This window comes from Procambarus clarkii, chromosome 6, assembly GCF_040958095.1.
Source record: "Procambarus clarkii isolate CNS0578487 chromosome 6, FALCON_Pclarkii_2.0, whole genome shotgun sequence".
In the NCBI taxonomy this organism is placed as follows: domain Eukaryota; kingdom Metazoa; phylum Arthropoda; class Malacostraca; order Decapoda; family Cambaridae; genus Procambarus; species Procambarus clarkii.
In genome coordinates, this window is record NC_091155.1 from 30,073,293 (window position 1) to 30,100,792 (window position 27,500).

General features: G+C 44.2%; 1 protein-coding gene across 2 annotated transcripts in view; it reads left to right on the plus strand.

The window, feature by feature from the left end:
- The window catches only part of LOC123753971 (dipeptidase 1), a 72,078-nt gene that overhangs the window by 31,867 nt on the left and 12,711 nt on the right, over nucleotides 1-27,500 (plus strand). For both annotated transcript variants that reach the window (XM_069307836.1, XM_069307843.1), the window contains 5 exons: nucleotides 15,185-15,317; nucleotides 17,034-17,184; nucleotides 18,264-18,327; nucleotides 24,615-24,791; nucleotides 26,620-26,704. In XM_069307836.1, the coding sequence (XP_069163937.1) occupies nucleotides 15,185-15,317; nucleotides 17,034-17,184; nucleotides 18,264-18,327; nucleotides 24,615-24,791; nucleotides 26,620-26,704 (610 nt within the window). The remainder of the gene's footprint in view (nucleotides 1-15,184; nucleotides 15,318-17,033; nucleotides 17,185-18,263; nucleotides 18,328-24,614; nucleotides 24,792-26,619; nucleotides 26,705-27,500) is intronic.

Genomic DNA, 27,500 nt, shown 5'->3' on the forward strand with positions numbered 1-27,500 from the left:
TGTGTGTGTGTGTGTGTGTGTGTGTGTGTGTGTGTGTGTGTGTGTGTGTGTGTGTGTGTGTGTGCGTGTGTGCGTGGGTGTGTGGGGGGGGGGGGGGCTCTTGTCTCTTTTGTCTTTATCTCTCTATTTTCTCTTCTCAGTACAATACATCAAAACAAAGCAAATGCACGCACGCACACACACACAAAGAGTAAGGGGAGACATGATCACAACCTACAAAATCCTCAGAGGAATCGACCGGGTAAACAAGGATAAACTATTCAACACTGGTGGGACGCGAACAAGGGGACACGGGTGGAAACTGAGTACCCACATGAGCCACAGGGACGTTTGAAGGAACTTTTTTCAGTGTCAGAGTAGTTAACGGATGGAATGCATTAGGCAGTGATGTGGTGGAGGCTGACTCCATACACAGTTTCATATGTAGATATGATAGAGCCCAGTAGGCTCAGGAATCTGTACACCAGTTGATTGACAGTTGAGAGGCGGGACCAAAGAGCCAAAGCTCAACCCCCGCAAGCACAAATAGGTGAGTACAAATAGGTGAGTACACACACACACGCGTGCACACATCCCCAGGAAGCAGCCCATAGCAGCTGTCTAACTCCCAAGTACCTACTTACTACTAGGTGAACAGACCCATCACGTGAAAGACACTGCCCATTTGTCTCTGCTTTTGTTGTGAATAGAACCCCCTAACCCTTATGACTACGACCCCAGAGCGCCGCCCACTCAGCCGCGCGTGTGGTAGATATGATAAAAATAAAATATGAAAAGAGTCAGTACATCAGACAACCAAAGGCTAGAAAGGCGGGGCCCAAGAGCTAACAGCTTTACCCTGCAAGCACAGACAGAAAATACACACCGTTTTCCCCTCACTGTTAATAGATTCACTAACGTACTGACGCGGTCAGTTCCCCCAGCTGCGACCTGAGGTAAACCCCCCTTGGGGTAAACCCCCCCTTGGGGTAAACCCCCCCTTGGGGTACCCCCCCCTTGGGGTAACCCTTCCCCCACTGGGGTAACCCTCCCCCCCCCCCATGGGTCTGGACAGTCATGTGGATTCCAATTTTCCATATTCATTTATTCGTTAAATATATTTCCATCAATTAGAAGCCTGTATATCCTGCGGCAGTAATTGGTGCTGATACATCATTGCTGATTTCTCAATTATGATCATGATCTGAGGGATGGGAGGGGGGGGCTGACGGCTTAGTGGACAGCGCTCGGGATTCGTAGTCCTGAGGTCCCGGGTTCGATCCCCGGCGGAAGTGGAAACAAATGGGTAGACTTACTTTCACCCCTGATGTTCCTCTTCACCTAGCGGTAAATAGGTACCTGGGAGTTAGACAGCTGCTACGGGCTGCTTCCTATGGGGATGTGTAACAAAACGGAGGCCTGGTTGAGGACCGGGCCGCGGGGACGCTAAGCCCCGAAATCATCTCAAGATAACCTGAAGATAACCAAGATGACATTTTTTTTATATATTCTAGTCAGGGACTGGAAGGTTGTTAGGCTACAGGTCACTCGAAGCTACCCACTTATCTTCCACAAGATGCTACCCACAACAGCTCCCTCACTCTGCACCATCTATCAAGACCTCTTCCGCGGTTATTGTTGCCTTCGTGGTCTGTAAAGTCTTAAAAGCATTAACATTTCCCACAGCCACGCCAGGAGTCCATAACAGTCCCTTAACCCTCGGGCAACCACGTCGGGTCCTCCCACGGTGGAACCACCGTTAGGCACCATTCCTTTCCCACCGTTTTCCTATCCCAGCTCCTCTCCTGTCCTCTATTCCTCCCCTCTCCCATGATGCTCTACAGGCTCTTGGCTCTCTCCTCATAATTATTATTAGTTTCTCTCCACCCTTTCTTTCACCCTATGCCTCTGTTACCTAACAGTAAAATAGGTACCTGGGTGTTAGTCAGCTGTCACGGGCTGCTTCCTGGGGGGTGGAGGCCTGGTCGAGGACCGGGCCGCGGGGACACTAAAAAAGCCCCGAAATCATCTCAAGATAACCTCAAGATATCCCTCTTCCACATGCATATTTCCTCAGTACTAATATTAAGAGGACTTACAGCAACACGCGTGTTGGAGGATACTGCCGCTCATATTACCTTGGCTCCCTAATACTCTAAAGGCTTGGGATCACCAGTCGTATCCACGCGTTGAACTTAATGGTGGGAAAATTCATATTGGCTTATAAACGTAATGGATGGTGGTACTAGGTGGAGGTTAGTGATGGTGGTAGTGGTTGCTGTAGTGGTTATGGTGGTGGTGGTAGTTCCCGTGGTGGTGGTGGTAGTTCCTGTGGTGGTGGTGGTAGTTCCCGTGGTGGTGGTGGTAGTTCCCGTGGTGGTGGTGGTAGTTCCCGTGGTGGTGGTGGTAGTTCCCGTGGTGGTGGTGGTAGTTCCTGTGGTGGTGGTGGTAGTGGTTGTTGTAGTGGTTATGGTGGTGGTGGTGGTGGTGGTGGTGGTGGTGGTGGTGGTTGTTGTAGTGGTTATGGTGGTGGTGGTGGTGGTGGTGGTGGTGGTTGTTGTAGTGGTTATGGTGGTGGTGGTAGTTTCCGTGGTGGTGGTTGTGGTGGTGGTTGTGGTGGTGGTAGTTCCCGTGGTGGTGGTGGTGGGGCTACTTTTTTTCAGAGATATTCCTGTGTGGGCGCTAAGCCTCTTGCTGGCCCACTAAGTGTTGCACAACTCTGTCTTACTTAAGTGGTGGATGAGTGTTTACGACTCGTATGTTGACTTCACTAAGTTTATGGCTAATGTGTTTTACAACTTCTGTGCTTTTAAATCTCAGTGATAATCTTATTTAGTTGGTAACTGTGCACTCTGTTGGATCACTTTCCGGTGGTCTGTTGGCCGTTTCTCCAGTGCTCACATTTCTGTTGTGTTGTGGTAAATGTTGTGTTGTGGTAAATGTTGTGTTGTGGTAAATGTTGTGTTGTGGTAAATGTTGTGTTGTGGTAAATGTTGTGTTGTGGTAAATGTTGTGTTGTGGTAAATGTTGTGTTGTGGTAAATGTTGTGTTGTGGTAAATGTTGTGTTGTGGTAAATGTTGTGTTGTGGTAAATGTTGTGTTGTGGTAAATGTTGTGTTGTGGTAAATGTACATCTTCTGCATTGTTCTATCTCTAATAATTGTCTTAATCTGTGCTAGACCATGTGGTATGTAAACTTCTATATTCCTCATCTTTGGTGCAAGTTTTGCAACTTCATCTGCACTGTATATCCCTGATGTTCCTGCATCATTGGGCACGCAGTTTGCGCATTTACATTAATGCTATGATGTTTGTGGTCAGATGGATGTTGTCGCGTATGCGTTCTTGTTGCAAGGTTTCAATGGCAGTTCTTGAAATTGTATGTATCATAACATGTCTTGTGTTCAGCAAGAGCTTGTTCCAAAGCCTTTTGAATGGTTAGCATCTCTGTCGAGCACCAGTTATTAAGAGAGTCTTCAACTAACTACAGAATGTCCTGCCTTAACTGCGGCTCCGGATTCTTGTCCCTGCTGGTCTACTGATCTGTGAAGTATGTCTGTCAGAGGCCAAGTTTGTTTCAGTATTCATTAGTACAATGTTGCGTATCTGATGGGGGTCCGTCTGACTCTTTTCCTTGAAGGGCCATAATCTTAAGGTCTGCTGGGGGGGAGGGTGCCCAAGGGGCTGGCATAACGAGGTCTGCATCTATCTCGTCAACACTTCTCTCAGTGATTGTCTTTGTGATCTTCAATGTATTCTCATATCCACCTGTTGCTATTGGAAGATTTCAAACTTGCAAGCTTGTTGACCTGCAAGTTCGAAATTACTTTTTTCTACATCAAGGGAGATCACAGTAGCCAGACCCGAGTTAACTATTCCTAGTAATGTTGCTGTGCAGTTGGCAATACTTGCTGCTCTAGTGAAGCCAAACATGTCTCTATGCGGGTCTCCAGTCTTCCACAGGAGCCTGTTTCAGACCTTCCATTCTGCACCTGTACACATGAATAACATTAATGAAATGGGGTTGTAATTGCCAGATTATTTCGCCTTAGGAATCGAAATGATGTTTGCTTTCTTCCCAGAGGTCAATACTAGAGGTTGTAGTTGTGGTTGTCCCACAGACGTGTAGTACAGGCCAACCCTAAACTTCAACACCCCCCTCCCCCCCCCTCCCAAGACTACTGTGATCTGCCCCATCCCTTCTATTTCACATTCCTCCCCCCCCCCCCTCCCCGCTCTCTAGTCTGAATTCTGACTCAAAAATGTGAAGAGATCAGGAAGGGTAACAAGAGACAGTCTGGGGTGAGTTGAGGTCAGCAAAGGAGCAGAAGATAATAATAATAGATATTGATAATTATGAAGAGAAAGCGCCAGTGTGACTAGGTCATTGAAAGAAGGAGATGAGCCACCATGAGCTACCCTTGCTCATGGTGGCTGGATAACAAAAGCAGGTGGGGTCTTTTTCACGAAAGATCTCACTTGCGGAATTGGTTAACAATAACCTTAAAGGCAGGAAGTGGCGATGCAGGCAGCCCCTTCACAAGAGGCAATAACGAGCTACCACAAAGGAAAAGGGCACTTGTAGTGGCAGGAATTAAGGATCGGTAAGGAACCAATTAAGAGGAATGGACAGCGAAGGAGAGAGCTGAAGTGACCGAGGCCCTAGAGAACAAACTCCATATTTACAAAGTGACACAGATGTGTCTTCAGAAGGATATTAGAAAAGAAGTCAGTGGCAACACTAGAGGTAGGTAAGACGTGCAAGGGGAGAGAGAGAGAGAGAGAGAGAGAGAGAGAGAGAGAGAGAGAGAGAGAGAGAGAGAGAGAGAGAGAGAGAGAGAGAGAGAGAGAGAGAGAGAGAAACTTAATCTCCCAGCATAATAACACCATAGGTAAGTAGAGAACCCTCATCTATCAGCTGGACAATCCTAGAGATAACAACAACTGAACCATAAACAAGTTCACTTCCCATCCTTTCAACATACTCCTTCCTCTACCCACATTCTACCCCCCCCCCCCCCCCCCCCGCCATCCCTGCCCTACTCTATCCCTATCCACTAGCCTCACCCCTCCACTCCTCCTGTAACTAGCACAGACCCAAAACCCTCTCCTCCTCCTCCTCCTCCTCCTCACTCCAACACCTCACACTCCACCCCCACACACACGCACAGTCATCCGGCCTTTGTCCCAAATTTTAACTTACTACAGCACTTAAAATTTTCAACTCCTCTGTTTAGCTCGTTTCAAACCCTCCCTCCCTCCCTCCCATTCTTTCTGGCTTCGCTCCAGCACTTCCCTACACAGTTTCATGAACTTCAGCACCCTTGTACACAGCTTCACTCCAGCACCCCTGTACTCAGCTTCACTCCAGCACCCCTATACACAGCTTCACTCCAACACCCCTGTACACAACCTAACCTAACCCCCTTACCTGATGCCGACGGCCCACACCAACACCTCTCCACACAGAGCAGCCTTCAAACCCCCCAAGGGAGAGAGAGAACAAGTGTATAACTGCGAACACACTGAAGAGTTTAAGTATTGTATACAAACACAGTATTATCCAGCAAATAATCCGAGGAATGGAAACACAAAGGTAGTCCAGGTGCCACTATCTTAGAAATGAAACTGTGAGAAGTAATTACAAATGCGTGTTTCTTCAGGGGGACGAGAGGGAGGGGAGGAAGACGAATGACTTTGCTGGTCAGAAAGTATTGCTGACCAGCAGGACTTGAGGAGCTGGTATTTCCAGAGTGTGAAAGTTCCACCACTTGGGCTGGACGGTAGAGCGACGGTCTCGCTTCCTGCAGGTCGGCGTTCAATTTCCCGACCGTCCAATGCGTTGGGCACCATTCCTTCCCCCCTTCCCATCCCAAATCCTTATCCTGATCCCCTTCCCAGCGGTATATATGCTATATAGCTTGGTGCTTTTCCCTGATAATTCTCTTCTCTTTCAGGCTGTGAAAGACTCGAGGTTGTTAAGGGACACCATAACAATGGGGGGACCCAAGACGTGTGTACTCACCTAGTTGTGCTTGCGGGGGGTTGAGCTTTGGCTCTTTGGTCTCGCCTCTCAACTGTCTATTAACTGATGTAGATTTTGGAGCCTTTATTGGGTTCTATCATATCTACATTTGAAACTGTGTATGGAGTCAGCCTCCACCACATCACTGCCTAATGTATTCCATCTGTTAACTACTCTGACACTGAAACCAAATTTTAATGTCTCTGTGGCTTGTTTGGGTACTAAGTTTCCACCTGTGTCCCCTTGTTCGTGTTCCACCCGTGCTAAATACTTTTGTCTTTGTCCACCCCTGTCAATTCCCCTGAGAATTTTGTAGGTGGTTATCATGTCTCTCCTTACTCTTTTGTCTTCCAGGGATGTGAGGTTTAGCTTTCGTAGCCTTTCCTCGTAGCTCATACTTCTCAGTTCTGAGACCAGTCTGGTGGCATAACTCTGAATCTTCTCTAACTTTGTCTTGTGTTTAACTAGGTATGGACTCCAAGCTGGAGCTTCATAATCCAGGAGTGGTCTGACATAAGTGGTATACAGGGGCCTGAACGATTCGTTATACAAGTTTCTAAAGGCAGTTCTTATGTTGGCCAGTCTAGCATATGCCGCTGATGATATCCTTTTGATGCGGGCCTCTGGGGACAGGTTCGGTGTGATATCAACCCCCTCAGATCTTTCTCTATATTTGACTCTTGCAGGATATCACCTCCCAGATGGTACCTTGTGTTCAGCCTCCTGCTCCCTTCGCCTACTTTCATTACTTTACACTTTCCTGAGTTAAACTTTAGTAGAAATTTTCTAGATCATTCCTCCAGTTTGTCCAGGTCATCCTGTAGTTTCTGTCTATCTTCATCTTTCTTGATTCTTCTCATAATTTTTGCATCATCAGAAAATATATAGAGGAATGAATCTATACCCTCTGGAAGATCGTTTACATATATCTGAAACAGGATGGGTTCAGATAAAGAGTCCTGTGGGACTCCGCTGGTGACATCCCGCCACTCTGATGTCTCCCCCCTCACAGTTACTCGCCGTTTCCTGTTGCTTAGATACTCCCTTATCCACTGGAGCACCTTACCTTTTACTCCTGCCTGTTTCTCCAACTTTTGTAACAGCCTTTTATTAGGTACTGTGTCAAAGGCTTTCTGACAGTCCAATAAAATGCAGTCTGCCCCACCCTTCTCTTTCTTGTCTAATTTTTGTCGTCCTGGTCATAGAAGTCTATTAAGCCTTTGAGGCACGATTAATCATCCCTGAACCCATGCTTGTGTGTTACAAAGCCATTTCCCTCCAGATGCTCTACGACCCTTTTCCTCACGATCTTCTCCATCACCTTGCATGGTATACATGTTAGAGAAACTGGCGTGTAGTTCAGTGCCTCTTGCCTGTCACCCTTTTTGTATATTGGGACAACATTAGCTGTCTTCCAACTTTCTGGTAGGTCTCCTGTTTCCAGTGACCTGTTATACACCATAGAGAGTGGCACACTTAGTGCTTCTGCACCTTCCTTTAGTATCCACGATGAGAGTCTGTCAGGTCTAAAAGTCTTTGTCATATTCAGCTCCAACATATTCCTTTTGACCTCATCCCTGGTGAGCTCAAATTCATCAAATGTGTGTACTCACCTAGTTGTGCTTGCGGAGGTTGAGCTCTGGCTCTTTGGTCCCGCCTCTCAACCGTCAATCAGTGTACAGTGTACAAAAGGTGTACAGATTCCTGAGCTTCTCGTGTTCCATCATATTTACATTAGAAACTGTGTACGAAGTCAGCCTCCACCACATCACTTCCTAATGCATTCCATCTGTAAACTACTCTGATACTGTAGTATCTCGTCTGTAGTGACGTCTGACACTCTCACACACAACGTGTGTGTGTGTGTGTGTGTGTGTGTGTGTGTGTGTGTGTGTGTGTGTGTGTGTGTGTGTGTGTGTGTGTGTGTGTGTGTGTGTGTGTGTACTCACCTAGTTGTGCTTGCGGGGGTTGAGCTCTGGCTCTTTGGTCCCGCCTCTCAACCGTCAATCAACAGGTGTACAGGTTCCTGAGCCTATTGAGCTCTATCATATCTACACTTGAAACTGTGTATGGAGTCAGCGTGTGTGTGTGTGTGTGTGTGTGTGTGTGTGTGTGGGGGGGGGGGGGGGGGGGAGCGCGGCATCTGACCGAAACACCAAGCTGGTGGTGAATAACATTACAGCAAAATAAGTACATTTGAACGTTCAATCAAAGAATACCTTAAATATAACGTTCGAACGGGAAATTACTTAAATATTCTTGAAAATAGTGTTAGTGAACAGAAAATTGACTCACATAATGTTTGAACAGCGAATAACGCGCGAGATGTTTAAAAGCTAATGTTTACACTTGTAAAAGCCAGCAGAGATTTTTTTTCTTCACATTTACACCGTTCTATAAACCCAGAGGAGGTGGCGGGGGGGGGGGGAGTTATCTGACAGTGTAATGTTATGTTGGGTGATGACTGTGACGTATTAAGTCACCTGGTGACATAGTGATCACGTGACCCTTGCTGGTAGGTGGGGTTGGGAAGCACCACACACACACAGACAGGAGTATGGGAGTGAGCAGCTCCACCGTTCTTATCCTGCTGTGAAATTTTAAGGGTGTTAGAAATGCTATACAAATTAAAACAATTAAAAAGTTAGATAATTACTAACACACACACACACACACACACACACACACACACACACACACACACACACACATATATATATATATATATATATATATATATATATATATATATATATATATATATATATATATATATATATATCACGTTCTCAAAAGAGAACATGAAGCTACACTTTGCCATCGTGATGGAAACGAAAAATTTGTGAATATTTCTGACTTGTGTTAAGTTTGGTACGGTCTGTGACGCCACGCTTGGTGGACCTGTACAGTACCTGTACTGGACCTCTACTGTAGCACGTGTGTTGAAGTCTGGAGTCAGTTATTCAGTCTCATCTTTCCCCCTGTTCCTTTTATCCAACGTTTTCCACTGCCAACCCCTTTTGTTATTTCCTCCTATCCCCAATTCTATTCCCATACCACTAACTACTAACAGTTCAAACCCAAACAAACCCCTCCAACCACAGATTCCAAAGAGTTGGCAACAGCAACAACCCCAGCCCTAGATAGATGCACCCCATCCCGAGCATACATGTCATTCCTTCCATAGAAGTGTTCCCAGTTATCAATTAATTATATTGGAGTTAATTTACAATCTTTGTCCAGTCGGCAATTGACTCTAAAGTGCTCTGGACAATCATTCATTTCCAACTCCCTTTCTTGGAAGAATACCACACATGATCGTTACCCCTCTCCACTGCTCATATCTAATTCGATGGTTGTCTTAAACCTTTGTATGAGTGAGTGCCTTACTCTTAAATAGCTTGGGCTGGACGGTAGAGCGACGGTCTCGTTTCATGCAGGTCGACGTTCAAGCCCCGACCGTCCAAGTAGTTGGGCACCATTCCTTTCCCGCCGTCCCATCCCAAATCCTTATCCTGACCCCTTCCAAGTACTATATAGTCGTAATGGCTTGGCGCTTCCCCCCTGATAGTTCCCTCCCTTCTCCCCTTACTCGTAACTCGTCCTACTACATTTCCCCGCCACTAATACAAATAATGGTTTGTTCCCATTTCGAGCCACAATATCGCTCATATTGGTAACAATATCCTCAATTCCCATTCACATATAGGAAACCCTTAACAAGTTTTCTCGGTTTCTGGCACAAAAGAGTCTAAATACCTCACCTGGGAATCGCTTGCAACCAAAATTCGCTTCCTTACCTCGTTTTGGGGTCCTTGTTTCCTCGTCTTGTCTCCACGTGAGTGGCAGCCTCCCTACACACACACACACTCATCCTCCAGAGCGACTAATGAATTGGGGGTCTTCGCGAAAACTGTTGAAGACCTTTTCAGAGACTTCTTAAAGTGTCTTTTGTTTCCTGACACTCCAAGACGAGAAGTTATTAAGGCTCCTCGCTTCCTACTTTGGACAAGCACATTGCTTGTCCTTACCGTGAGGTGCTTCCGGGGCTTAGCGTCCCCGCGGCCCGGTCGTCGTCTCCAAGGCCTCCTGCCCAAGACCACCACAGATTTCCACCAAGTCAATCATAACACTCCATTATTGTCAGCTCAGAGATGCACAGAGAGCAAGACAATATCCAAGATATCCAAGACAAGATATCCAGCAAGACAATAGGGATCAGCAAGACTGTGAGGCTAACAAGATATAAACAACAAGAGAGACACGACCGACGACAGGGTCAACAAGACGTGAGCTCACCTTGGCAACTTTTATCATTTCCTCGGTAATTGTCTTGGGAGACGACGGTACACGAGTTCAACCCGAGTTGACTTTTGAGTGTGGAGACAAGTCTTGGGGACACGGGGCGGGCGGTGTGGCCACTCCACCAACTTCTTGGAGCAAACTGTTATTGGTAGTGTGGTTGGGGCGTTGTTGTCGACTGTTGTAATGGTGGTCTTACGTTGTTAGTGGTGGTGGTGGTGGTGTGGTGGTGGTGATGTGTGGTGGTGGTGATGTGTGGTGGTGGTGATGTGTGGTGGTGGTGGTGGTGTTTGTGGCGGTGGTGGTGGTGTGGTGGTGGTGTGGTGTTGTGGTGATGGTAGTGGTGTGGTGATAGGTGTAGTGAATCTGTCGTCAGTGAATTTATCAACACTCAACCTCAATCTTCCAAGTTTATATCTAAAGCTGTATCACCGTTAATATTTATGAGGGGCATTCTGCTCACTCTTATCAAAGCCCCAGGAATAGAACCCAGTGGAACCGCACTGGATTCTGATATCAAACCCAGCCTCTGATATCAAACCCAGCCTCTGATATCAAACCTATCCTCTGATATCAAACCTAGCCTCTGATATCAAACCCAGCCTCTGATATCACAGGCAAGTAGACAGTGAAAACGGCTTTCAAAATATTTGCCTTTTTTTTAGGTAAATCCTGTGATTTTTAACCTCATCTTTATTCTTAATTACTCCTTAATACGTCGTCTTCCATAACCATCTTCCATGCACGGGATCCTAACGAAGATAGCGACCAAGTGGAGGTTATTCAGAGATTAACGACAATGTTGTATTAACAGAGTTTTACCCGCATTTACGATAAAAGTCGATGAACTAAACAAAATGAAATAAAGTCGTACGTTACTCCACTACAAGAACTGGCCATAGTCTTTTAATGATGAATCATCACAAGATTGACCAGACCACACACTAGAAGGTGAAGGGACGACGACGTTTCGGTCCGTCCTGGACTATTCTCAAGTCGATTGTGTCACAATCACAAGATGATCATGTCACAATCGACTTGAGAATGGTCCAGGACGGAACGTAACGTCGTCGTCCCTTCCGCCTTCTAGAGTGTGGTCTGGTCAAACTGCTCCAGCCACGTTATTGTGACTCATCGCAATCACCACAAGAACTGCAGGAGTTGAGTCTGCTCATTCTTGCAACACCAACGATGAACAGTTCTTCATCACAAGCACTAAAAATGTTCAAAGCAAAAAGCAATTTTGAGTCATAAAGACACAACATATAACTAGAGAAATAAGATTATAGCCGAACGATTAGAGCCCAGTGGAGCCAAGAGCTGTTTCTCAACCCGAGTCACAAACACACTACACACCTTCCTGGAGGAGGAACTTGAGGTTGTAATGTTCCATAAAAGTTACCTGTATATTTTGAGGTAACATTTGTCACTGATATCGGTCTCTACGTTGTGTCCAGACCGTTCTCTTTATTGGCCACAACGTACAAAATACAAGGGACTAGCAGTGGGCATCCATCAGTCTCGGGAGGCCTGGTCGACGACCGGGCCGCGGGGACGCTAAGCCCCGGAAGCACCTCAAGGTAAGGAGACTATGGAGTTGCGCTCTGGTTGTCGGTCTGGAGTGGCCTCTCCAGGAGCCAGATTCACGAAAGCACTTACGCAAGTACTTACGAACGTGTACATCTTTCCTCAATCTTTGACGACTTTGGTTACATTTATTAAACAGTTTACAAGCATGAAAACTTCCCATTCAACTGTTGTTATTGTTATAAACAGCCTCATGGTGTTTCGAAGCTCATTAACTGTTTAATATTTGGAAACAAAGTCGCCAAAGATTGAGAAAAGATGTACAGGTTCGTAAGTGCTTTCGTAAGTGCTTTCGTGAATCTGGCCCCAGGGCGCCAAGTCAGGGTAGGTTGATACGGGGAAGAAGCAGTCACCCATGCAGCAGGTTAGAGACTAACCTAACCAGAAAACGCCACCCACCTTATCTTAACCAACTAATATATATATAGAGCGGATTTTTCTGAGCCTCTACATATTTTAGTAGTTTTGTTATTGGTACGTTGAGGGGCGACAACGTACAAATTTAGTTGTATTAGTTGAGAGGACGGTTGTTATCTTGAGGTTATCTTGAGGTTATCTTGAGATGATTTCGGGGCTTTAGTGTCCCCCCGGCCCGGTCCTCGACCAGGCCTCCACCCCCAGGAAGCAGCCCGTGACAGCTGACTAACACCCAGGTACCTATTTTACTGCTAGGTAACAGGAGCATAGGGTGAAAGAAACTCTGCCCATTGTTTCTCGCCGGCGCCTGGGATCGAACCCAGGACCACAGGATCACAAGTCCAGCGTGCTGTCCGCTCGGCCGACCGGCTCCCTGTGCCGCTATCAACTACCTACTAACAAACAGCCTTGTTAGTAACAAATCGTTTGTGGCTCTTTGATCGAGTGTTTCAACTTTGATGACAATGGTGTTTATTGTCACGATGAATATGATGATTAAGACGGCAAATGGAACGAAGAAATAATAACATAATCTAAAGTTACTTGTTGACCAGTGTACCGTCTTGCTTCTTTATGTTGACCAGTGTACCGTCTTGCTTCTTTATGTTGACCAGTGTACCGTCTTGCTTCTTTATGTTGACCAGTGTACCGTCTTGCTTCTTTATGTTGACCAGTGTACCGTCTTGCTTCTTTATGTTGACCAGTGTACCGTCTTGCTTCTTTATGTTGACCAGTGTACCGTCTTGCTTCTTTATGTTGACCAGTGTACCGTCTTGCTTCTTTATGTTGACCAGTGTACCGTCTTGCTTCTTTATGTTGACCAGTGTACCGTCTTGCTTCTTTATGTTGACCAGTGTACCGTCTTGCTTCTTTATGTTGACCAGTGTACCGTCTTGCTTCTTTATGTTGACCAGTGTACCGTCTTGCTTCTTTATGTTGACCAGTGTACCGTCTTGCTTCTTTATGATGACCAGTGTACCGTCTTGCCTCCTTTATGTTGACCAGTGTACCGTCTTGCTTCTTTATGATGACCAGTGTACCGTCTTGCCTCCTTTATGTTGACCAGTGTACCGTCTTGCTTCTTTATGATGACCAGTGTACCGTCTTGCCTCCTTTATGTTGACCAGTGTACCGTCTTGCTTCTTTATGTTGACCAGTGTACCGTCTTGCTTCTTTATGTTGACCAGTGTACCGTCTTGCTTCTTTATGTTGACCAGTGTACCGTCTTGCCTCCTTTATGTTGACCAGTGTACCGTCTTGCCTCCTTTATGTTGACCAGTGTACCGTCTTGCTTCTTTATGTTGACCAGTGTACCGTCTTGCTTCTTTATGTTGACCTGTGTACCGTCTTGCTTCTTTATGTTGACCAGTGTACCGTCTTGCTTCTTTATGTTGACCAGTGTACCGTCTTGCTTCTTTATGTTGACCAGTGTACCGTCTTGCTTCTTTATGTTGACCAGTGTACCGTCTTGCTTCTTTATGTTGACCAGTGTACCGTCTTGCTTCTTTATGTTGACCAGTGTACCGTCTTGCTTCTTTATGTTGACCAGTGTACCGTCTTGCTTCTTTATGTTGACCAGTGTACCGTCTTGCTTCTTTATGTTGACCAGTGTACCGTCTTGCTTCTTTATGTTGACCAGTGTACCGTCTTGCCTCCTTTATGTTGACCAGTGTACCGTCTTGCCTCCTTTATGTTGACCAGTGTACCGTCTTGCCTCCTTTAAATTGTCTCTGTCTAAAGAAGACCTTAACATTATGCCTTCAGTTGAGCCGGTCTATAATGGTGGGACAGAGGACAGGTTGACTAGTTTAGCAGTTAAGAGGGACAATGTTACTAAACAAATAGAAAAACTCAAGTCAGACAAATCCCCAGGGCCGGACGAAGTGTTTGCCAGGGTGCTTAAAGAATGTATAGAGGGGCTTTGTGAGCAGTTGTTTACTATATTTAATAAAACATTTGAGTCAGGTAGAGTGGCAGAGTCGTGGAAGGTTGCTAATGTGGTACCAATTTTTTAAGAAAGGAAATAGATCACTTGTATCAGACTATCGGCCAATAAACTTAACGTATATTGAGGGAAAATTGCTTAAATCGATAATTGCAAAAGAAAATTGATAATTTTCTTCATCTTGAAAAATATAGATTAATCAATGATTCGCAATATGGTTTCACTAAGGACCGTTCATGTTTGTCAAACTTGCTATTATACGATTCCAGCATAGTTGAGGCAGTTGATAGTGGTAAGGTTTGTGATGTTGTGTACCTTGACTTTAGCAAAACTTTTGACACAGTGCCACATGAAAGACTGATTAAAAAAATAGAGGCTCATGGTATTGGGGGTGCTATATTAAGTTGGATTAGGGCATGGCTATACCAAAGGAAACAAAGAGTTAGTATCAATGGGGTTAAATCAGAGTGGGAAAATATTGTAAGTGGAGTCCCTCAAGACTCTGTTCTGGGACCTCTGTTATTTATTATATATGTATTTTTTTTTTTAAATTTAGGGTTGAGGAGCAATATTTGCAAACGACGATACAAAAATCGGAAGGGAAAAAACTCTGAAGACTCAAAATCACTTCAAGGCGATATAAATAGGGTTTTGAAGTGGCCAAAAGTCTGGCAGTGCAGTTTAATGCCGACAAATGTAAGGTTTTGAGGCTAGGTAATGATGATAATTACAGGGTATCAGCTGAATGGTGTTGAGACTGCCAAGTTTGATTGCGAAAGGAATCTGGGAGTCATGATTACTGATAGATTTACACTGCCTCACCCCACAATGGTCAGTGTACCGTCTTACCCACAATGACCACTGTACCATCTCACCCACAATGACCACTGTACCGTCTCACACTCACCAGAGGACCGTCTCATCCACAGTTCTGGTCGGTGTACGTACCGTGCGAGGCGCAGTACCTCAATACGGTACAGCTGCTCCTGGAACAGATCGACGTAGTGAAGAGGATGATTGCTGCGAGTCCCGCCGACACCACCCTCGTCCGCTCCTCCGCAGGTGAGAGGTGATGGAGGGAGGAGTGAGGCAAGGAATGACTTGAGTGAGAGAATGACCCAAAAGGAAATTGTATTAGAATCATTTCTTGTACTAAAGACTCCTTCTTGTAATGTAAAGAAGTTGTTAAAACAGAAAGAATATTAGTGCAGCTGTTTTTGATTAACACGAAATTTTTAGCACAGAGAGAGAGAGAGAGAGAGAGAGAGAGAGAGAGAGAGAGAGAGAGAGAGAGAGAGAGAGAGAGAGAGAGAGAGAGAGAGAGAGAGAGAGAAAGAAGAGAGAGAGAGAGAGAAGAGAGAGAGAGAGAGGAGAGAGAGAGAGAAGAGAGAGAGAAGAGAGAGAAGAGAGGAGAGAGAAGAGAGGAGAGAGAAGAGAGAAGAGAGGAGAGAGACAGAGAGAGAGAGAGAGAGAGAGAGAGAGAGAGAGAGAGAGAGAGAGAGAGAGAGAGAGAGGAGAGAGAGAGAGAGGAGAGAGAGAGAAGAGAGAGAGAGAGAGAGAGAGAGAGAGAGAGAGAGAGAGAGAGAGAGAGAGAGAGAGAGAGAGAGAGAGAGAGAGAGAGAGAGAGAGAGAGAGAGAGACCTAAACAGACACCACAAGACACAAGAAAGAAGCAAATAGCGATATCAATCCACATCTAGGAAGGGAATTAGATTTCCATTCAACGTTGAAATTGCTGGAAGGAACCTGACTGTTTAGAACAGAGAGGAAATGTTAGAAATTACAAAGACAAAAATATCAACATAGCGAAGCCAGAAAAAGGAAACATTCAGCGACTTGAGAATGGTCCAGGACGGACCGAAACGTCGTCGTCCCTTCACTTTCTAGTGTGTGGTTTGGTCAACAAGAAGGGCTAATATCAACATAGAGACTTGCAAGAACAGGAGGAAGAGATCACAGAATGACACTATGAGTTAGAGTGAAGTATTTACCATTGATAGAGAAGAAGTTAGAGTCAACACAGCGTCTGATAAGATGGAAGAGGACGTCAGTGGGGAACGAGAGACCATGAAGCCCCCTCAGAGGAACACCATAAGAGAGACCAACATCAACATTAAGCATCTTACAATAAGGCTTCAGTCCTAATCTCTCGATGAAATCCTGAGAGTGAGGAAGGTGGGCAGGGATATGTACCAAGACCGAGGAACACCAACTTCGTAAGGAAAACCGCAGAAATATAGAAAGCCAGATGACACATAGACAAAGGATAAAGAGGTGTCGTAGCTTCCGGCTAAAAAGCAGATCTAATAAGATATCTGCTTCCCCCCCCCCCCCCACAGGAGTACTTATGCCTTAATGTCTATACCCAGTGATAAACAGATCAGTGGCTCCAAGAATCAGTGTCATGACTTTCCCTGGGAGTATATGGTACTGAACACTTCACCCCTGGGTGGTATCGTGTCCTGACCTCAAATTTATGATACCGTAAATTGTGATATTTTCCCAGTAAGAGTTAAGAGTACCGTGAGATGTAGTCCCTGTTTTCAGAAAACGGTGCAATGGACACTGACCTTTTCACCTCTGGGATCATGGTACCTTGCTTTCTAACCCCCTGATCTCTGCCTCCATGGTATAGTGGTTACAAGTTCCCTGAACTTTAACCTCTGCCCCCCCCCCCCAGGAGGGGGAGGGGGTACCATGTTCCCCCAGGGAACATGGTACCCTGACCTCCAGCCCTCTTCCCCTGGATTCATGTTAGCTTGCCCTTTGCCCCCCTAGGGATCATGGAGGAGTTCGAGCGTGGGCGTGTGGCAAGCCTGATGGGCGTGGAGGGCGGTCATGGGCTGGCCAGCAGCATGGGCGTGGTGCGGGCGCTGTATGATCTGGGCATACGCTACGTCACCCTTACCCACAAGTGCCACACCCCTTGGTAAGTCCCCCCCCCCCCCCTTCCCCTTCTCCTGATGAACTCCCTTTACTGATAAGTTCCCCTTCTGATGAGTCCCCTCCCTTGATTAGCTCCATTTCCTAATAAGTCTCCCTCTCCTAATGAGTCTCCCTCTCCTGATGAGTCGCCCTCTCCTGATGAGCCCCCTCTCTTGATGAGTATTCTCCCGTGGTGAGTTCCCTCTCTCCCAGCGAGTTCCTTCTCCTGTTGACTCTCCTTCCCTGTTAGGCCCCATCTGAGTTCCCCTCCCTGGTGAGTCCGGTCCCTCCCTTCAATTTTAAGCCCCCTCTCTCACTCAAGTGCGTCCCCTCTACCATCCCTTTCCCTTATACTCACCCTTCCTAGCCCTTGCGTCACCCTCGCCTTTACTCTCATCCTCCCTTACCTTCACCCTTGTCTTTCCTCACCCTCCTCCATGCTCCCTCCCTCCCTCCTCATACTAGGTCACTCTATTAAGGGTTATATTTATTGTATTATGGTACCATTGTGCCACCATTATGAGACAATTTTGCCGTGTTTATAGGACCATGGTTACTGTACCGTATTCCCTTACCTCTCGACCTCAAGATATGAGAGTGAGATGATATCTGATCTACGAGATGTTGAACCAAGGTACCGTGTCCGTGGTCTCTCTCTAGGGTCCTGGGACCCGCCAATGGTCACATTTATCCATTCTGACAAACAAACTTGACAAACAAACTTGCTTGCATTTGAAAACTTGGATTTTTCTCGCTAACTTGCTTTGTATTTCAATCAGACTCTTGTTCACTTGAGAACATCCTCTTCAATCTTGTGGGCGATCAGCCTCTAGCGGCTTTCAGTGCTAAAATCCTTACTAAAGGCAAGATAAATATTATAATTGTTGCCGACTATGTGGTAAAGCTTGTGTGTGGAAGGGTAGCACGTAGAAGGAGCCTGGTCTCCTGATTTGATAACTCCTGGCGTCTGCCTGCCGCTGTGAATAATGGTTCAATAACCTCCCCCCCCCCCTAGTTCGGTGTGTTCCTGAGGCGACACAGGTGGCAGATATTGACGGTATATTCTCCTTGTTTCCCCCCTAGGGCGGAGTGCTCAGAGCCGGGCTCCCACCCGCCCAACACCCGCGGCCTCACACCTTACGGCAAGGTGAGTCTCTCTAAACTAACACCCGCCGCCTCACACCCTACGGCAAAGTGAGTCGCCTTTTTTTTACGAACATTTATGCATGGATTTTTTTTTTTAATTCTTACTAATCATAACTCCCAGATCCCTTTCGCAATCCGACTTCGCACTCTCAACACCATCAAGTTCGTCTCCTGTAACTCTATCATCATTACCTAGCCTCAAAACCTTACATTTGTCACCATGCAACTGCAGAAGGCCTATTAGCCCATACGAGGCAGCTCCTATTTATAACCCCCCAATCCCACTCATATACATGTCCAACCCATGCTTGGAACAATCGAGGGACCCCACCTCCACAATGTTACGCGGCAATGGTTCCACAAATCAACAACCCTGTTACTGAACCAGTATTTACCCAAGTCTTTCCTAAATCTAAACTTATCCAATTTATACCCATTGTTTCGTGTTCTGTCTTGTGTTGATACTTTTAATACCCTATTAATATCCCCTTTGTTATGTCCATTCACCCACTTGTAAACCTCTATCATGTCACCCCTAACTCTTCGCCTTTCCAGTGAATGCAACTTAAGCTTTGTTAATCTTTCTTCATATGAAAGATTTCTAATTTGGGGAATTAACTTAGTCATCCTACGCTGGACACGTTCAAGTGAATTTATATCCATTCTATAATATGGCGACCAAAACTGAACTGCATAATCTAAATGGGGCCTAACTAGAGCAAGATATAGCTTGAGAACCTGGTTATATAGCCTGGTTCGGTAACAGGGTTGTTGATTTGTGGAACCAATTACCACATAACGTGGTGGATGTGGGGGTCCCTCGATTGTTTCAAGCGCGGGTTGGACAAGTATATGAGTGGGATTGGGTGGTTATAGATAGGAGCTGCCTCGTATGGGCCAATAGGCCTTCTGCAGTTACCTTGTTCTTATCCAACGCTGGACACGTTCAAGTGAATTTATATCCATTCTATAGTACGGCGACCAGAACTGAACTGCATAATCTAAATGGGGCCTAACCAGAGCAAGATATAGCTGAAGAACCACACCAGGTGTCTTGTTACTAACGCTTCGATTAATAAATCCCAGTGTCTTATTCGCCTTATTACGAACATTCATGCATTGATCCTTTTTGTTTTAAATTCTTACTAATCATAACTCCCAGATCCCTTTCGCAATCTCAACACCATCTAGCTCGTATCTTGTAACTCTATCATCATTACCTACCTTCAAAACTTTACATAAATTAGCATTAAACTGCATCTGCCAGTCTTTTGACCATTTTAAAACCCTATTTATATCAACTTGAAGTGATAGCGAGTCTTCTTTCGTGTTGATTTTCCCTACCGATTTTTGTATCATCTGCAAATTTGCAGATGTTGCTACTCAAACCTGAATCTAAATCATTTATATATATTATAAACAGCAGAGGTCCCAGGACAGAGCCCTGTGGTACTCCACTAACAACATTATCCCACTCTGACTAAACCCCATTTATACTAACTCTCTGTTTCCTCTGGAACAGCAATGCCCTAATCCAACTTAATATAGCACCCCCAATACCATGAGCTTCTATTTTTTTAATTAGTCTTTCATGTGGCACTGTATCAAAAGCTTTGCTAAAGTCAAGGTACACAACAGCACAATCCTTACCACTTTCAACTGCCTCAGCTACCTTTATGCTTATGTTCGTATCTGTCAATAGGCCTTCTGCAGTTACCTTTATTCTTATGTTACTCACCTGTTGTTATAGATTCAGCTACTCGGAACAAGTTCCAAGTAGCACGGGCTATGGTGAGCTCGTAGTGAACTTACCTGGCACAAGAACGGTGCTGTGGACACCTGACTGTGTACAGGTGAGTGACGTGTACTCACCTGACTTTAGCTGTTATATATAGCCTTAGAAGACAAGTCAACGCAATCACTCATTACCTCTTGAAAGTGTAGGATCAATACGAGTTGTCTGCATCGAGTCTTACGATAGCCCACAAGATGGTCGTCTTAAGGTCCAAAACTAAGACATCTGATAATGTTTTGGACAGGACTGCGAACCATCTCAAGTATTCTGAGATGGTTGTTGCCGCCATCACATTCATTAATAGTAGTCAAGGCTCCTCCCATCAGGATATTCTGAAGTTCGTCGTCTGTAATTTCCCGGTTAACGAGAAGGACGCTGACATCCATCTGAAGCTGGCTTTGAGGCGAGGTGTTACTTCAGGCGCCCTCACACAGGTTAAAATTCCTGGTCGGTTAATGCATTATAAAGTCAACAAGTGCTCTGATGAAGCCAAGCTCAAGGCCAAGAAGAAGGAGGCAGGAAGGAATTTTTCCCATGAAAATGTATCAGCAAACAATCTTCCTGATAAGATTGCTCGCAAAAGACATTCTAAAAAGAAACCATATAAGCTTGTTAACAGTTCTATCGTTGAGGCCTTCCTGATAGAACAGACAATGGCCGACATCAGGATGAAGAGAAGTACGGAGTCCGGAGGCGTCCAGCAGGTGAAGAGTGTCGCGGCTACCACACCACAAGCTGCTGCTGGAAGCCAGCCTCAAGCCTTCACTCATCACATGGATCAAGAAAGTTTTTTATTTTCTTTAGGTTTTACTGAATTGAATTGACTGAAACTGAATTGTTTTACTCCCGAGCCAGCAAATATTTTAATGTACACATTACCTTTATGTGAAAATAAACAAATACATTTTAATTTTTATCAAATTTGTTTTTGTTCTGACCATTTATGACTAGTTATAATGGGAAAGCATTTACGGATGTCACATTTGCTCCAGCTTCATGTGTAAAGCCCAGAGGCTTTAATTAATGAAGATAAGAATAAAGGTTATCTGTTTTAAACGTGGGTTGGACAAGTATGAGTGGGATTCGGTGGTTATAGATCGGAACTGCCTCGTATGGGCCAATAGGCCTTCTGCACTTACCTTTATTCTTAGGTAACTGCAGAAGGCCCATACGAGGCAGCTCCTAACAAAGTTAATCCCCTAATTAGAAATCTTTATGAGTGGGATTTGGTGGTTATATGGTAGACAGTGGGTCGCAAAGCTCCTCTTTGCATTCTTTAAGCACCCTGGCAAACACTTCATCCGGCCCTGGGGATTTGTTTGGTTTGAGTTGGATGTAATTAAACAACTATTTGTTTAATTACATCCTCCCTGGTAACTGCTAAACTAGTCAACCTGTCCTCGGCCCCACCCACATATACTTGTTCGGCTGAAGGCATATTGTTAAGTTCCTCTTTAGTAAATACAGATATAAAATATTTATTAAAAATCCTACTCAGCTCTTCATCATTATCTGTTATTTGACCTGTCTCAGTTTTTAATGGACCTATCCTCTCCCTAATCTTTGTCCCGTATAACTGGAAAAACTCTTTAGGAGTTGTCTTTGCTTGCTATGCGAACTTCATAGTTTCTTTTTGCTTTCCTTATCTCTTTTTTAACATTTCTAACCAGTTGTACGAATTCCTGTTCTAAAGTGACCTCCCCATTTTTAATCCTTTTGTACCAAGCTCTCTTTTTACCTATAAGGTTCTTCAAATTCTTTGTTATCCACTTTGGGTCATTGGTATTCGATCTATTAAATTTATATGGTATACTACGTTCCTGGGCTTCGCTTAGATTTTTATCTTCGCTTATCTTCCCCTTTTTATCTTCGCTTCGCTTAGATTTTTTAGACTCCCTTTTTATCTTCGCTTCGCTTAGATTTTTACCTGGGCTTCGCTTAGAATATTTTTAAATAGGTTATATTTTGAGTCCACATCGCAAACCCCTTTAGGAAAGATTTAGATTTAGACTTGGGTAAATACTGGTTCGGTAACAGGGTTGCCGCGTAACGTGGTGGAGGTGGTGTCCCTCGATTGTTTCAAGTGCGGGTTGGACAAGTATATGAGTGGGATTGGGTGGTTATAGATAGGAGCTGCTTCGTATGGGCCAATAGGCTTTCTGCAGTTACCTTTGTTCTTATGAATGGGGAAGTCAGTTTAGAACGAGAATTCGTCCAACTGGTGAGAATCTGATGTTAAAAAGAGATAAAAAGGGCAAAACCAAACTATGAAGTTCATACAACAGGGCAAAGATAAATTGTCAAGAGATTGGCAGATGCAGTTTAATGCTAACATATATAAGGTTTTGAGGTTAGGTAATGATGATAGTTACAAGATACGAGCTAGATGGTGTTGAGATTGCGAAAGTGATCTGGGAGTTATGATTAGTAAGAATTTAAAACCAAACGATCAATGCAATAATGTTCGTAATAAGGCGAATAGGACACTGGGAATTATTAATCGAAGCGTTAGTAACAAGACACCTGGTGTGGTTCTCAAGCTATATCTTGCTCTAGTTAGGCCCCATTTAGATTATGCAGCTCAGTTTTGGTCGCCGTACTATAGAATGTATATAAATTCACTAGAACTCGTCCAGCGTAGGATGACAAAGTTAATCCCACAAATTAGAAACCTGTCATATGAAGAAAGATTGACAAAGCTTAAATTACACTCTAGAAAATTTAAGAATTAGGGGTCACATGATAGAGGTGTGAAAGTGGACGAATGGACATAAAGGGGATATTAATAGGTATTAAAAGTGTCAACACAAGACAGAACAGGAAACAATGTGTATAAATTGGATAAGTTTAGATTTAGAAAATCCCTTTTTACATCCCCCATGACTGGGTTCACGTCTCGCTCCAAGACTTTTCAATCTATTTTACCCCAAAAAACTTCTTAGGGTATTAAAATCAGCTTTTTCGAAAATTTGGCACTTTAACAGAATTTTCTTCTACAAATATATTTCATTCTATGCTAAATCTGATTTCTTTGTGATCACTGGTCCCTCGTTCACTCCCTATTTCGATGTCATTAGTTTGTGTCTCCCTGTTAGTTAAAACTAAGGCTAAAATATTATTATCCCTTTATGTTCCGTTAAGCCAGTTTATACCACTAAAATTAAAGTCACCCATGACACAAATACTGTTTGACTTAGATCATCCCATAGATGCTTAACTTCCATTCTGTCTAAGTTAGGTGGCCTGTATGTTATAAAAATTTTAGCTTTTTCATTTAATTCTAACCAAATAGTTTCTGTGTGAGCCTCAGTTCCTTTTTTTCTTGTCCCTTTTTGAGACAACATTTAAAATTTTCCCTAACATATATGGCTACTCCCCCTCCTCATCTAATATATCTATCTGTGTGAAATAGTTTAAATACATTTATTTGATTTTCAGCTAATAGTTCTCTGTTTTTTTGTATTCCTCCATGTTTCGGTAAGTGCAATAATATATATTGTTTCTGTCCAGACAAGAGCATTTAAATTGTTTATTTTGTTTCTTAGACTCCTACTGTTCGTGTAATATACCTAAAGTGTATTGTTATTTTGAGGCTTTTTTTTCCTTCCTTGTTCCTTTTGTCAATTTTTTCCTCTACCGACACACATGTTTATTGCTTCCTTTCTTCATATCAATTCTCATACCATTATCTACTAACAGTTTAAACCCAAACAAACTTCTCCAGCCACAGATTCCAATGAGTTGACAATGGTACTCGTATGGGCCAATAGGCCTTCTGCAGTTGCCTTTATTCTAATAGCAACAACCCCAGACCTAGATAAATGAGTCCCATCTCGAGCATACATGTCATTCCTTCGATAGAAGTGTTCCTAGTTATCAATGAATGAAATTGCATTTCATTTACAATATTTGTCCAGTCGGCAAATTGACACCAAGTGCCCTCAACAACTGATGATAAGAACAAACTGCATCTGCCAATCATTTGACCATTTCAAAAGCTTATGATACAGTGCCACATAAAAGAATAATTAAAAAGATAAGAGGCTCACTGCATTGGGGGTGCTATATTAAGTTGAATTAGGGCATGACTATACTAAAGGAAAAACAAAGAATTAGTATAAATGATTTATTTATATTTGCAAATTTGCCAATTATTGAAAATCGGGAGGGAAATAAACAAGGAAAAAGACTCGCTATCGCTTGGATAAAGCCTAGCAATATCAGGGCATTGTTTATAACCACCCAATCCCACTCATATACTTGTCCAACCCGCGCTTGAAACAATCGAGGGACCCCACCTCCAGCACGTTTCGCGGTAATTGGTTCCACAAATCAACAACCCTGTTACCAAACCAGTATTTACCCAAGTCTTTCTTATTATCTAAATAATATATTCAATGTTTGAAGCGTGGGTTAGATAACTGAATGAATCTGAGTAGATTGATATAGTCCCACAAATCATTCCTCCCTGCATCATATTTGTCTCCTTGCAGGAGATGATCTTGGAGATGAACCGTGTTGGGATGCTGGTGGACCTGTCTCACGCCTCGGCCAGGACGGCCCTGGACGTGCTGGCCGCCTCCCGCGCTCCCGTCATCTTCTCCCACTCCGCCACCCGCGCCCTCTGTCACATTGACAGGAACCTACCAGATGACATCCTCAGTTCCCTGGTAAATATGTCTGTTACAAATGAACAAATGTTCTTTCTCTTATGATTTTCTTTAATTGGAAAATATTAGTAAGACAACATATATATATATATATATATATATATATATATATATATATATATATATATATATATATATATATATATATATATATATATATATGTATATATATATATATATATATATATATATATATATATATATATATAACTGAAAACTCACACCCCAGAAGTGACTCGAACCCATACTCCCACAACTGGTATGTACAGGGACGCCTTAATCCGCTTGACCATCACGACCGGACAATATATATATATATATATATATATATATATATATATATATATATATATATATATATATATATATATATATATATATATATATATATATATATATATATATATATATATATATATATATACATATATATATATATAAGCACCTCTCCAGGAACACAAACTACACATTCGCCCACAACCACGTGTTTGCTTCCCAACTTATTACTCCAATAATTACAATTGATTCATCACGCTGTTGTGATTTCAATTTGCATATATTAAAAATAATTTAGGGACGTCTTTTCATCAAAGAAGATTTTGTAATAATAAAATCTGTTAATATAGATGGATATGTCTTATGATGTAGTACTGGACACAGACATTGGGTAGACCCATTGGGTAGACACAGACAACAGGTAGACCCATTGGGTAGACACAGACATTGGGTAGACCCATTGGGTAGACACAGACAACAGGTAGACCCATTGGGTAGACACAGACAACAGGTAGACCCATTGGGTAGACACAGACAACAGGTAGACCCATTGGGTAGACACAGACAACAGGTAGACCCATTGGGTAGACACAGACAACAGGTAGACCCATAAAAAAATGGCGGAACGACCACAAAGGTAGGCCTCAGTGTTAATTAAATTCCAGACATAAAATCATCAATAATGGGTTATGATAATAATTTAAAGTTTATTAATAAAGAAGCAATTTAAATTTAAATTTATTTAAAGAAGCAGTAACATATTTATGAAGCTATTATATCCAATTACAACAAGTGATCATTCTAATGATAAAAAATAACAATAATTGTAATGAAAAAAATTTATACATTTATAATTAGAGTTCATACATAATACAGCCATAAATATACAGAGTCAAAGCACAATATATTGACATATTAATAATTCCAATGTTAATATTAAGCTAGGTCTACAAAATACATAGACTATTTACATTGTCATATTATTGTTGTTTGGTTACTGCCTCAGGGCTAGGTGCTAGGACCTGGTGGTGGGTCAGAGCTAGGTGCTGGGACCTGGTGGTGGGCCAGGGCTAGGTGCTGGGACCTGGTGGTGGGCCAGGGCTAGGTGCTGGGACCTGGTGGTGGGTCAGGGCTAGGTGCTGGGACCTGGTGGTGGGCCAGGGCTAGGTGCTGGGACCTGGTGGTGGGTCAGGGCTAGGTGCTGGGACCTGGTGGTGGGCCAGGGCTAGGTGCTGGGACCTGGTGGTGGGTCAGGGCTAGATGCTGGGACCTGGTGGTGGGCCAGGTACCAGGTTCTGGGACCTGGTGGTGGCCCCAGGTACCAAGTGCTGGGACCTGGTGGTGGCCCCAGGAACCAGGACCTGGTGGTGGCCCCAGGTACCAGGACCTGGTGGTGGCACCAGGTACCAGGACCTGGTGGTGGCCCCAGGTACCAGGTACCAGGACCTGGTGGTGGCACCAGGTACCAGGACCTGGTGGTGGCACCAGGTACCAGGACCTGGTGGTGGCCCCAGGTACCAGGACCTGGCCCTGAAACACCTTTCTCTTTCAGGCCGTGAACGAAGGACTCGTTATGGTGAGCTTCTACACAGACTTCCTCACCTGCAGTCACTCGGCCACCATACAGGACGTTGTTGGTACGTATAGTGGTGTATGATCCCCACGGCCACCATACAAGACGGGTATACATAGTGTGGACTGTCACAAAATGTCACGGTACGCTAGTATTTGTCACAGGGTGATGTATGAGGCTGTCATACACGATGTTGAGGATACATTACGATGTATCGTTGTGTATGAATATGAGCGTAATGGATATCTGTAGTGTACAGTATATAAGCTGTGTATGGTGTATATAGGCTGTGTATGTTATATATGAGTTGTGTGTAGTGTATATAGGCTGCGTATGCTGTATATAGGGTTATCTTGAGGTTATCTTGAGATGATTTCGGGGCTTTTTAGTGTCCCCGCGGCCCGGTCCTCGACCAGGCCTCCACCCCCAGGAAGCAGCCCGTGACAGCTGACTAACACCCAGGTACCTATTTTACTGCTAGGTAACAGGGGCATAGGGTGAAAGAAACTCTGCCCATTGTTTCTCGCCGGCGCCCGGGATCGAACCCGGGACCACAGGATCACAAGCCCAGCGTGCTGTCCGCTCGGCCGACCAGCTCCTTGTATGGGTGTGGGTGTGTATGGTATGAGGTTTGTGTATATAAGCTATGTATTCACCAAGTATTCACCTAATTGTGCTTGCAGGGGGTTGAGCTCGGCTCTTCCGACCCGCCTCTCAACTGTCAATCAATCAACTAATTCCCCCCTCCCCTCCAAGACGCAGCCCGTAGCAGCTGTCTAACTCCCTTAGGTACCTATTCACTGCTAGGTAACAGGGGCATCAGGGTGAAATAACCTGCCCATTGGTTTCCACCATAGCGG